This window comes from Pyrus communis, chromosome 14 (genome assembly GCF_963583255.1).
Source record: "Pyrus communis chromosome 14, drPyrComm1.1, whole genome shotgun sequence".
Lineage (NCBI taxonomy): Eukaryota > Viridiplantae > Streptophyta > Magnoliopsida > Rosales > Rosaceae > Pyrus > Pyrus communis.
In genome coordinates, this window is record NC_084816.1 from 24,070,927 (window position 1) to 24,084,775 (window position 13,849).

The following is a 13,849-nucleotide window of genomic DNA, read 5'->3' on the forward strand; positions in this document are numbered from 1 at the left end:
TGTCGTACAAACCACTTTAGGTGGTTCCGACTCGTGTGCAGGTATACTTATTGAGCTATTGGCTAGCCAGGATTGATGAGATATGGATAAGTCGTACAGGTCACTATAGGTGACTCCGACTTATATGCTAGCCATGATTGATGAGATATGGATAAGTTGTACATGTCATTTTAGATGACTCTGACTGATATATCACTTTGTATTGATTTAGTTCATTTTAGCCTACTTATTAATGTATGGTGGAGTTGATGGCAAACCGTGGTTTTAGTCATTTCTGAGTATGGTTTGGATATATGTATATATGTTGTACTGTCTTATGGAAAACAATACGGGTTTTACATTTAGGGGCATTACTTTTAGAGAGGTAATAACTTTAGGAAGTTTGGTTTTATTGCTTACTCACACATTCTGTTTGGTGCCCTCCAGGTTTTAGCTGCTAAGTTTGTATCGACAAGAATCTGTGGCGAATCTTAGTATTGTTGGATATTTTTGAGGGTATGATTCTTACCCACACTACTGTACCTTACTTATGTTCTGACATCGCGTGTGAAATGGGTTTGCTCCCACTCATAGCGCACTCTGGTACTTAGACACCTTTAGATTCAAATTTATTCACTTTTTCTACACTCTATCACATTTTATGGCTTCGTCACCGTCCAGATGTCGGCCAGCACAGCTCGATTCAGGGTCCAAGTGGACTTTCTAGGTCGGAGTGTGTCATAACAAGAATATTGGTATAAATTAAAAAAAAAAAGGATAGAAATTATAAATAGAAATAGGCTTTTTATATTAGCACCCCACAAAATGTTGAATGCACCACACATTAAAATTTAGTATTAAATGACTTATTTACCCTACTATGCAATGACAATTTTGACCTTATCAGGTTTTTTTATTTTTATTTTTTTATTAAATCTATGTACACCCCAAATCACTTTTAATGTATTATTTATCTTCTTCAACTATCAAAACCCCTTCAACCCTCCATTGTTGAACAAAACCCTAACCAATGAAACTACAAACATGTTGATTGAGAAAAATTATTTTTGACGAATGAAACACGCAATCGATGTTTTGGAAGTTTCACATGAGGTAAGACTTCATATTTTTTATTGTTTTATGATTTTGACGACATCGATAATTATTGAATCTTGCTTTTGATTCGTTATTCAAACTTCTATGTTCGTATTCATCTTTTAGGGATTACATGAAGAATTAAACACCTAAAATTACCACCAAATATTAAAAACTAAAGACATGGGTTTTAATGGTGGAATTGAAAACAACCCACATATGCTTTAAATCTCAGGCGGCATCTTTTGTCAAAATTCAAGACGACATTTTTTGTCCAAATTAAAAGCTTTCTAAGATTTGAGAAATGTGGGGTGTATAGAAAATATGGGGTGCATGTAGAAAATGTAAGATGTACATTAAGAATGTGGGGTGTGAGGGTATTATGGGGAAGTATATTAAGATAATTTTTAATTGAAAAAGCAAATGTGGGGTTTATTAAGTATGTGATGTTTATTTAACAATTTGTGTGGCGTTAATATAATAAGCCTAGAAATATATGAAAAAATAATAATAAAAAGATATATTTAAAAATGATTAAGAAGTTTTTTTCATTTTAAAAATCGACATATAATGATTTGTAAATAATTTAATATTCAAATAAAGACATCGAGAATGATTAAGAATTTTTTTTCATTTTAAAAAAGAATAAGGTTTCAATTCATGAAAAAAATGAAGGATAGGAATCTATTTTATTCATTATTTTATATTGTAGAGCGGCCACATTAACGAATATTTGAGTTTTCTTGTATCAACCGGGGCTGGTCGTGGCCACTAACAGTGGTCCGCCCGCACTGTTCATTTTGATTGGAGGTAGGGTTGTTCGTCTCCAACCCAAAATTAGAGGCGCGGGGGGGGGGGGGGGGGGGGGGGGGGGGGTGTGGGTGAGAGGGGGAGAAATGCAAAAGATAAGTGCAAACTTGTTAGATCTCTGAATATTTTTACAAGGCCTCTTGCAAAACGCCAAATTGGCCCTGAAAATTACCATTCTGTAGGGATCATCCACTAGAAATTTTAGGGCTTCCAAAACAGTGAGTTTGTTTTGAACTCACGCCCTTTCGGAAACCTTAATCTGGCGCCTTAGACCAACTAGGCCATCTTGTAAGATTTTTGAAAAATTATTTATATACTAGTCCCCACACAATTGTTGCTTTCTAGATCTTGATGACCTTGGTTGATTAGAAATTTTTTAGTGTGACGGTCATATTACCACATAATGTGTAAGATACAATATGAGTAGTCAATATGATTATAAGGTCATGAATCAATAATCATATAATTAATAAATCAATTCATGTATTAAAACATAAGTGGGTCGTAATCGTACGTAATAACGTGGCAATCACTGAAAAAGATGTCAAAGACCTTGAGCTAAAATTTTGGCTGTTGCAAAGAGTATAACTAATTCATGGACCTGGAGGTAAACGCAAACTGATGCAAAAATAATAATTTAATAACTCGTCTTACTCATCATAGTTTATTTTATATCTTTTATTCATGTAAATTTCAAATCGTGTAATTATGTCGTGTTGGAAATTATCACTGCTACCGACTGTAGAGATTTTAATCCTACAACAAAAGAAAGCTGCACTTTCAAAAAGGGAGCAAATAGAGAGAAACCACATGCTCTACTAAGCTGTCTGTCAGTATACGGATCGGTTGCTTCCCCGGTGACCACCACCAAAAAGCCTCCAAAATACTCCTCCATCTCGCGGGAACCACCAACATTTTTTGCCTTCACAATCCATTTCTTGGAGCCTTGATAATATTTTGCAGACTCCACGTTTCTCTTTGTACATTGGACTAATACTGAAGTGGGACAGAGTCCTCTAAGTAGGGCACGTATGTGGGGCAAGAGGTTGGAAAACGACATGTGAGGAAGCTCACGAATTTGCTTTTGAAGGTGGAGGTGGAGACGGTCGTAGGAGTATTTATTCCATAAAGAGGCAAGACAATCATCTCTTTCTAGGACTGAGGTAGTAATCATCGTCGGAGCTGGTCATTCAGACATTCGGCCGTGGTTAGGCCGGAAGGATCGATCCCGACGATAATTGCTACCGATTATGTTCCTGCATTTCAATGGTGTGTATGTTGTTTAATTTGGCACTTTCTCGATCTTAAGTGGGAAGAAGAGAGTATTATATGAACACCAATGCTAGTGGTAGTGGGTTGATTTTATATATTTCTACTAACCAATGTTCAATGAATTAATAATTTCATTGGATTAAACTAATTAATTGTCCAACATCCCGTAAGTAACAGAAACAAGGTTTCCTGTTTAACTGTTTTAATTATTAATTTCCTTAATTAATGATCTCACGCGTGTAACATCCACATTCTTCTTCTTCTTCTTTTCTGAATATTTTATTTTATTTAATGAAAAAAAAAAACAAGAAAACATTTTTGTGATGTCCAAGTTCTTCTCATAAAGATAACTAAGACTTCCTCACTGAAGTAACATGCACGTAAAAATGTTGGCTTTCATGATCATTCATCGTACTTCTTTTTATTTCACCTTGAATAAAGTTAAACCCCTGTTTAGTTGCTATCAAACAAGTATGATGTTAAAGTTCAGTCTCAACACGACTTGAGTGCGTGATTGGTGGGTTCAAGCTCATTTGATGTGATTGAAGGAGTATGATTATCTCCCCTTCTAATCTCTCTCTCCTTTCATCCCCTCCTATTTAAACGGTTACGATTACGCCACGTCTACATCTTGTTTTAAATTTTTTATATAGAGAATAAGACAAAAAGAACAGTGCTAGAGGAGGGGATGGAAGGAGAAATTTTTCCAAGTGACGGGAACACCATGACACGTGGTGTTCCCTCACACATTAGGATTTAGTTTTATTTATTTATTGAAATATAAAATTGAAAGATATTCAAGATGTCAAATCCTAATGTGTGAGGGAACACCACGTGTCATGGTGTTCCCGTCACTTGGAAAAATTTCTCGGATGGAAGGGGATGATAATAGGAGGAGAGATAATTCTACTCCGTGATTGAGTCACAACCTCACATAATGACATGGTCAGAAATTATTTGGTGGGTGAGTTAAGTCAAAATTATTACTACAAAACCAAATTTTTAATCTTTTAGTGACAAGAAATATGACCCGAGCTTCGAGCCATATTCCTACCAATGATCTTGTGTTCTCCTGCTTGTGTGTGATTTCCTTGTGAATAATTGTAACTTAATGTCTTTCATTTCACTACTACTCTCATTCAGTAGTATGCTATGAACATATTCATGCATCCTTTCTTTCGGATTATTGACAGTTGGAAATTCTCCTTATATTACGACTGACTCTTATTATTATTATTTTTTTAGCGTTTGAATATTCTTTATGGTTGTTGTTTCTTGCGTGACTTTTCAATTACATGTTTCCTTATGTTCTTGCATATTCTTATATTTATGGCTTTCGTCACTCTCGAGTGTCGGTTAGTACATGCCAACCACGTGTCATTTGGGTATCTGGGTTGAGGTGTGTCATATACTATGTTTTCTAGGCTTCTAGCCTTCAAACTTTCAAGTGAATAAGATAAGAAATCATTTGTAGTATGGAAGTTTTAATTTACTATTGTTTGATAATAATATTAGTTGAAGTGATAAGTTTATTTAATATTTATTAGCTCTTATTTTCCTTAAAAGTAGCTTTAAGATTTAAAATTTTCATTTGCTAAGTGGAATAAGCCAATTAAAAATTGTAAAATAGCTCAAAAAAGTAATATTTTTAAGCTTAAAAAAATCAAAACTCTCCTTATGCAATAGTCTGGGAGAGCCTTGTACTTGGCTCTGTGAGTGCCCTCACAAGAGTCTAATGTTATTAAGCTTTCCAGTGTTTTGTATGGAGCCTTTTGATTTAGGTCCAACGAGAAATTTTTCATTATGACCAGAACACGAGTGGTACACCACGTGTTTCTATATAAGTGGTGGGAAATTTTATTTTTTAAATTATTGACTTTTTAATACATATATCTCATCATTTGTATAATAACACGTAATGTACTACTCCGTGTTCCGATCACACTGAAAAATCTAAACAAAGCTATTTAGGCCCAGCCAAAGAAGGTTCTTATGTGGTATGATATTCAAAGGGTTAAAATCAAAAATAAATTTTATCTGTCTTCACCATCATTTTCTCACGACAGCCTTTTTGTTAGCGTTACACTCTCCCCAACTCCTTTACTCTTTCTTTCCATCCTCTCTCTCTCATTCCCAAAAACATACATCATTGAAGCTCAAGACTATTCTGGCGAACTTGATCAATCATACCATCATTGATGGCTTCCTTTGGTGATCCTTCTTGGCAATCTTCATACTTTTCATGGCTTCTCACTCCTCATTAGCTTTACAGTCCCAACCAGAAACACAGTTTTCAAGCATATCATGCTGCACCAGCATTGCTTCCAGGTGCTCCTCTATCTTCCTCCCCAACCCTATCTCCTGACATTTCTCCATTGTTTCCATCTCCTGGTGGTGTGCCTCTCTCTCCATCCGAGTCTTCTCTTCTCACAAACCTGGGAGTCCGAGCCCGCCGAACCCGGAGATCAATGTTGCTCCTGAACCAGGCCCTGCTCTTGTCCCTGAACCAGGCCCGGTTCTTGCTCCTGAACCAGGCCCGGCTCTTGCTCCATCAGGCTTTCCCCCAGTTTCCCATGCAGTTTCTGTCACTTCATCTTTGCCTATAAATGCAATGTTCTTTCTTGGCTTGCTGGTTTGGTCTTTTGTGTAAGTGTAATGCAGATTTTTGTGGTAACGGTTGCTGGGAAGGGAAAAAACAAAAGAAAAGAAGAAGTAGTGGTGAAGAGTTTCGATTATTGAAACTAGTGGTTTCCACTTTATGTTTGTAAACTAATTGTAGTTAGTTTTATAGAGTGGTTTAATATGATGTTAGGTAAATGCAGGGTCAACATTACTTGGCTACTCAAAGATGAGTATGAATTCTTACTCAAAATTCTTAGTATTTGAATCACAAAGCGTTGTGCATATAATCAAAACCGTTTATATAATCAATCACACTGCAAAGATCATCTTTGCAAAAAATGAATTAAAAATAAGGTTGTTTAGTCAATCTATTCTAGCAAATATATAAATGGTTCGTAATGCTTTTATCAATTCCGTTCATTTGTTTTTATACAATTCGATGATTAAACAATCTTAGTTTTAATTGATTTTTTGCAGAGCAGATCTTTATAGGGTGATTTATATTATGAACGATTCCGATTATAAACACGAAGTTCTATAAATTGGTAATGAACAATTTTAAGCAGGAGTTCCTACTTATCCTTTGAGTAGCCAAGTATTGTTCAATGCAGGTCATGGAATTGTTAATTTTGTCATGGATTATGATTAGGATTATTGTATCCAAAAGAGTTTTTAGAAAAAGCTAAAAGCTGTAATTTTCTGCATGTATTGAAGTTCTCATGCATGATTCATGTAATTCTCTGCCTTTTACCTTCCTCTCAAAACATAATTACTTTTCAATTATTGTTCTTAGGTAGCAATATCACTGAGAAAATGGTTTTCTTACCCTTCTTTTCTTTTTATGCACAATCTTATTATTTGAGTTTCTTATTCTCATTTTATTTATTGAATTAAAATTTAAAACGAAAAAAAATAAACACGAGCAAGAAAATGGTGAGCGGAAATCACTTCCCCTATCATTATAGTAAATAGTCTTGTTATATTAGAATATTGTCAAAGATGTTGATAGTCTTGATATTGCATAAATAAAGTATCAATATGTTATTCTATTATCAGTGTTGTCGATATGCTAACAGTAAGTTGTGCTATTCGATAAAATTACTACAGTAAGGCCTCGTTTCATAGAAAGGATTAGCTTAATGACTATTCGCTCTATTAAGGGCTGGTTTGGTATTGCTATGTTTTGAAAAAAAACTGCTTTTGCTGTGCTGTGAGAATAAGCAGCTGTGAAATAAAGCAGCAGAGTGTTTGGTAAACTTTTTTGTAAAAGTGCTTTTGAAAAAAAAAAACAGTATTTTAGTGTTTGGTAAACTTTTATGTAAAACAGATATGAAAAAAAAAACCGATTTTTCAAAGCTGGGTTTTGCAGTTTCTTGTTTTTGGCTTTTTTCACCCAAAACTGTGAAAAAAAAGTTGAAACTGAATGTTTACCAAACACAAAAACAACTCCCAGCTTTTTTTTATACCAGCTTTTTTTATAATCACCTCAGTACCAACCCAGGCCTAAAGGTATTAATTTAAAGGAAGAAATAAAGGGCAAATTCCTTATTTTGTTCGAGTTAAAGGTTATTCATGAAGAATATAGTTGTTCCTTTTTTCATGAGTAATCTCCAACTTGGGCTAAATAAGAAATCCATTTCTTTCTTTAAAATAAATTAATATAGTGAATACTCCTACCCAAACTAATCATCTCTATCAAACAAGGTCTAACAATGCTATCTTAGAGTTCTTCCCTTATAATTTATATCAATATTACTTGAATATAAAAGACAATAATTCGGCTACAGGCAACGATGTACAAGTTTATAACTTAACTACCCAATATTTATTGTGTGCGGATTTAAACTCAAATTGTATGACTATTTTTCCATTGATAGTAAATATGTAATTACCTACATAATTAGGATTGGTTCTAAAAATCGCAGGGGGGTGGCGAGGGATAGAGGGAGGGGAAATTCGATTGTGGCACTTCAAATACTTTTCTAGGGTATGCTTGTATTTTTACTGAAGATTGGTTCTAAAAGTACTCGCATTAAAAGCGTTTTTAGTGATTTTAAATATACTTACGAACGAGCCCTCATATGTTGTAGGGCAGCCACATCAGTAAATATTTGAGTTTTCATGAATTACTTTGGGAGGGGGAGGGGGAGAAGCATCGCCATTGCAGACACCCTAACAGTGGTCCGCCCCTGCTCCTTTTGATCGGAGGTAGGTTGTTCGCCTCCAACCGACAATTGGAGAGTAGAGGGGCGGCGATGGGGATGGTGATGGAGAGGGGGGAGAGGAAGTTGGTTGTAGCGTTAGATTTTCTTGACGGAAAGTATAAACAAAAATGTTCAATCATAATAGTTGGGTTACATGCATGCATGACATTGGTTCTCCAGATACATGTAAATGCTTAAGATGTGTGCAAATCTTGTTAAATCTCTGAATACTTTTACAAGGCTTCTCTTGCAATAGGCCAAATTGGGCCTACAAATTGCTATCCTATAGATCATCCACCAGAAATTTTAGTGTTTCCAAACAATGAATCTGTTTTAAGCCCAAAATTTTAGGGCTTCCAACAATATGAAGCCAACTAGGCCTTCATTTATTGGTGTTGAAAACAAAAGGGAAGAAAAGGAAATTGTTGAGAGTGGGATTTGAACCCACGCCCTTTCGGACCAGAACCTTAATCTGGCGCCTTAGACCAACTCAGCCATCTCAACACTTGACGAAAGGATTTTGAAAAATTCTTTATATATAAATCCGACATAGTTGTTGCTTCCAGGATCGTGTAGACCTTGCTTGATTAGAAACTTTTGAGTACGACGGTCATATTACGTGTCACTAATTTTTATGATATGATATGAGTAGACGACATGAATGATATGTTATGAATCTACAATATTATGGTGAACTGCCAATTTAGTTCCTGAATTATAACCTCTGTGAAAATTAGGTCCCTCAATTATTTTTTTCGGTAAAATAAGTTCCCTAAATTCATTAAAAATTGCTAATTTCATCCCTACTATTACATTCAAAGCTATTTTATTCAATTTTTCATCAACTTAAGTCACTTGACACACTTTAGAGTGTAATACCGTCATTTTCTCGCCTATAAGCCCTTAACATTTCATATAGGTTGCGAATCTAATGTCTAATTTACCCTCCGAAGTTAACTTACATTATTTCTTATGAAAAACTACCAATTTATCCTCCAAAGTCAACTCCATACACTATTTCTTTATGAAAAAACTACCAATCTACCCTCTAATGTGTATGTCATGCAAGTAACGTGATTTAAATTGATGGAAAATTGAATATAGTAGCTTCGAATATAATTTTAGAGATGTAATTGGCAGATTTTTATAATTCAATGACTGATTTTCTAAAGAAAAAAATAGTTTAATGACCTAATTTTTACTGAGATGATAATTTATTGACTAAATTGACAGTTCATCCTAATAAATAAATCACATGTTATAACATAAATGAATTGTAATCGTCCGTAATACCTAGACGATCATTGAAAAGTTGTCAAGGACATTGAGCTAAAATCTTGACTGTAAACGCAAAATGATGTACAAATAATAATTAAATAACTCATATTACTCGTAAGAAAAATTGTCAATTTGTTGCATAATGTTTTATTCGTGCAAATTTCTAATCATGTAAATATGTCGTGTCTGAAATTCACCCACGCCGCTACCGCACCGTATTGATATTAATCCAAGCAAATGGAAGCTGCACTTTCAAAAAGGGCGCAAATAAAGGGAAACCACATGCTGTACTAAGCTGTCTGTCAGTAACTTCCAATATGCTTCCAAAATACCACAGCCCATCATTCTACTTTCTACACAGATGCTCTCTTTCTTCGCCATCAATAAACCAATTATTTTATCAAATCTACCGGCGACCGGAATCAAAGCATGCTTAACGGTCAGAAAAGCAGATCCATGATCGGAATATTATACACAACAAATCCAAAGATTTTGAACCACCACAGCAACTGGAATGGAATCAGAATCATTCAGTCATCATTGTTTGATCATTAGCTGACCCCGAGAAACCGAAGTTTGATGCGTGTGCTGAAACTTTACTTTTTTTGGGGAAGTATGAGGGTTATATATAATTTATGTGTATGTGTTAGACTGTAACTTACAACTAAATATCGATGATATGTATACGTGTCAGGTTTACAATTTGCAATGTTCTAAAAGCCAGTAAACAAGTTTCCAAAAAAAAAAAAAAAAAAAAGCCAGTAAACAAAGAGTACAAACTTACTCATTTGTAGTCATCACAAGTTACCAACATAGCATGCAACTATGAACTGTCGTTCAGTTACTGCTGCAAAGTCTCGTGACAAGGTTTAAAACCCTAATAACAGGTTCACGGACTCAGGCAGCAGAAAAATGTAAAGTCTCTAAAGGCAAAAAAGATAGACATCTCATCCTCATGCTGTACAGAAAGAAAATCACAAATCAAGCCTTGTCCTTTAGCAAAACATGCAGAGCTGTATTACCATAGCCAGCTTCCGATTATATTTGGCACTTTGTGTTCTGTCCCCACTATGTAATTATTATATAATTAACATTTGAATACAGTCATAATCAGTCTATGCATGTGTTATAATACAAGTGGATGCCAATCAATGTTACATCTTAAAAATCAACCTTATTCTCGACGAAGGACATCCTAACAGAAACTTGGGTAAGGTGCTCTCACAAAGGAACGGATGTTACTGTATTTCTGTATCATCTAATTCCATAATGCACACAACCTCACTCTTTGTGAGAGTGGTGTAACTAACACCTCAAGTTAATTGTTCTTTATTATTCAAGACATAAATTGGTTATACTACGTAACAATATTCCATTATCACAAAATAATATTTCTGTTCCCACCACCACTTTCTCACAACACCCTTTTAAGCCTTACACTCTCCCCCAACTCCTTTACTCTTTCTTTCCATCCCCTCTCTCTCATCCCCAAAAAAATACATTTATTGAAGCTCCATACTACTCTTGTGAACTTGATCAATCATACCATCATTAATGGCTTCCTTTTGGACATCATTCTTGGCAATCTTCATACTTTCCATGGCTTCTCACTCCTCACTAGCCTTACAATCCCAGCCAGAAACACAGTTTTCAAGCATATCAGCTGCACCAGCATTTCTTCCAGGTGCTCCTCTATCTTCCTCTCCAACCCTTTCTCCTGACATCTCTCCGTTGTTTCCATCTCCTGGTGGTGTGCCTCTCTCTCCGTCTGAGTCTTCTCTTCCCACCATCCCTGCGAGTCCGAGCCCACCGAACCCGGAGGTCAATGTTGCTCCTGGACCAGACCAGGCTCTTGCTCCATCAGGCTCTCTCCCAGTTTCCTATGCAGTTTCTGTCACTTCATCTCTGCCTATAAATGTAATGTTCTTTCTTGGCTTGCTGGCTTCGTCTTTCGTGTATGTGTAATGCAGATTTTGGGGTAACTGGGAAGGGAAACAAAAAAAGAAGAAATGGTGGTGGAGAGATTAAATTATTGTAACTAGTGGTTTCCACTTTATGTTTGTAAACTATTTTAGTTTTATAGAGTGATTTAGTGCGAGTTAATTTTGTCATGGATTGTGATTAGGTATCTAAAAGAGTTAAAAAAATAAAAAGTTGCAATTTTCTGTCATGTGTATTGAAGTTCTCATGATTTATGTCATCACCTTCCTCTCAAAACATAATTACTCTTCAATTATTGTTGTTAATTATTGTTCTTAAGTAGGAATATCATTGAGAAAATGGCTTTCACATACTTCTTTTTCCTTTTATGCACAATCTTATTATTTGAGCTCCTTACTTTCTCTTTTATTTATTTAATCAAATTGACAAAAATAAATTCAAGAAGGAAAAAGGTGAATGGAAATTACTTTCCCTGTTATTGGAGTAGATATTCTTGTTATACGAGAATGTTGTCAAAGATGTTGATATTCTTGATATTGCAACATTCTAGTATAACAAGACTATTTACTCTAGTGACAGGGAAAGTAATTTCCACTCACCTTTTTTCTCCTCGAATTTATTTATGTCAATTTGATATATCAATATGTTTTTTTTTTATTGCCGGTGTCTTCTATCTGCTAAAGTAAGTAGTGCTATTTGAGAAAATATCTACAATAAAGCCTCGTTTGATAGAAAGAATTGGCTTGGATATGACTATTCGCTATATTAAAGGCATTTTAAAAGAAGAAATGGATGGCAAATCCACACGCCCCTTTCACACTCCCCTTTCAATTTTCAGCCGTTGTATCGAATAAATTGAAGGTTACTCATGAAAAACAGTTGTCCCTTTCAATCCTACCATTTTCGTGCGGATTAGTAATATATTCTCTTCATGAGTAAACTTCAACATGGACAAAATAAGAAATTTGTAATCCATTTGTTCCTCTAAAATGCCTTCAATATAGTGAATAGTCTTACCCAAACCAATCATCTCTATCAAACGAGGGCTAATAGTGCTATATGAGAGTTCTTCCCTTATGATTTATATCAATATTACTTGAATAAAAGACAATGATTCAGCTACAGGCAATTCAATTAACACAAGAAGAATAATAACAATAATTGAAAAGTAATTACAAAGAAAAACTTAAGAGAATTGCTAATTGGATTAAATTAGAGGGGAGAGCCCCCGTTATATTGGCACATCTATCTAAACTGAGTACTACAAATTATATACAAGCTGCAAACATGTAAAACACAACATCTAGAGTGCAACAATTGTTCCATGAGACTTTGGAGACCTGTTAAACAACTTCCTCAAAAATGTCCCGGTGAATTTGTTGAACGCGAAGGGACTCGAATTATTCGGCGATTCTCTGGCAAAACACTTCTTTCTTAGCTCCACATCTCCTATTTGAGCATATCCACTGCTAAACTCAACTGTCTTATGACCTCTCTCTTCACTTCATCTTTCTGCTGCAGTTCATCCTTCTGAGGTCTGTGGTCTTCCTCGAGCCTCGCTATCGTTTCCCTCAATTTCCTCACCTCGTCTTCGCTAACCCTGCTCAATGCATTCTCTTTTGTTTCTTCATCAACTCGGGGTTCATCCTCCGGTTCAGGATCATCAACTTCAGACTCGGAATACTCCTCTCATGTTCATCACAGGTTTCGGAGTGGCTATCGAAGCTCAAATCCACAACGCTCATCGACTTCTCAGAGTAACATTTGGTTGAAGAGAATGGAGACCCTGTCGTTGTCAGCAAGCGTGTTCCGGAATCAGACTTCACTTGATCATACCGCTCAGCCAATGAACGGTGAATGCGATAGAATTCTTCCACAATGCTGAGCAGCTTCGGCCGCTTTTTGTAATACATCTCTGCACATTGAGCAAATGAATCTGGTTCTTCCTGAATCAGCTTTAGCATGGCCTCTCTGCCATTGAAAAAAATAAACATCCATCAATTTTCTCCAAAAGAAAACGTCTGGTGAAGTGAATAGTTCATATGAACAAATTGGTAAACGCTACAATTTCACTTAGAATTATGGACACACTGATAGATTTACATTGGGTGTTGCAGATGTGTGTTAGGTTAGTTACTTAAGACGGTGTTTCCCCTCTTGTACCGGAGCTAGGACCCTCCCTCCCCTTAAATTAGAATAGTTTAAGATACAATATAGTCCTGTAAAATAGAAATAAGAATATGCATTATGTGCCTAATAAGGTTCTTTTGGAAATAACTAGATTCAAGTGGGTCCAAAACATAAGGAAGCCATACATATAAACAGAGCACATAAAGTGTACAGAGAAAAACCATTCTGGAAGGGTAAATAGAAAAAACAGAATTTAACAATTTTCTGTGGAGTACAGTAACAGCAGTGAGGATCACCATTAGGATCCAGTATTGTACTGGATCTAATCATCGAAACCGTGACTTTACATATGACCTAAGAACTAAAGTCACATGATGATAAGATATAGTACATCTCTTGGTGGGTGAAATCCAGGGTTAATTTCCCCACCCCTATCCCATCTAGTTCCTCCTGGTCTACCATTCCATCATGTGTAATGGTACCCCTCCACCCTGGAGTAATTTTAGTGTGATCGTTAC

At 35.6% G+C, this 13,849-nt stretch overlaps 1 protein-coding gene and 1 non-coding gene across 2 annotated transcripts; one reads left to right on the forward strand and one right to left on the reverse strand.

Moving 5' to 3' along the window:
• Positions 1 to 8,405: 8,405 nt before the first annotated feature.
• TRNAL-AAG (transfer RNA leucine (anticodon AAG)) lies at positions 8,406 to 8,486 on the reverse strand. The gene has a single exon. It is a non-coding gene; the product is annotated as a tRNA-Leu (tRNA).
• Positions 8,487 to 10,709: 2,223 nt separating this feature from the next.
• On the forward strand, positions 10,710 to 11,426 carry LOC137715988 (classical arabinogalactan protein 26-like). The gene has a single exon (XM_068455374.1). The coding sequence runs from the start codon at positions 10,815 to 10,817 to the stop codon at positions 11,223 to 11,225; it is 411 nt and encodes a 136-aa protein (XP_068311475.1). The 5' UTR covers positions 10,710 to 10,814; the 3' UTR covers positions 11,226 to 11,426.
• Positions 11,427 to 13,849: the final 2,423 nt, after the last annotated feature.

Excerpts from the sequence above, each read along its gene's own strand:
- LOC137715988 (XM_068455374.1), top strand. The coding sequence starts at position 10,815 with ATGGCTTCCTTTTGGACATCATTCTTGGCAATCTTCATACTTTCCATG.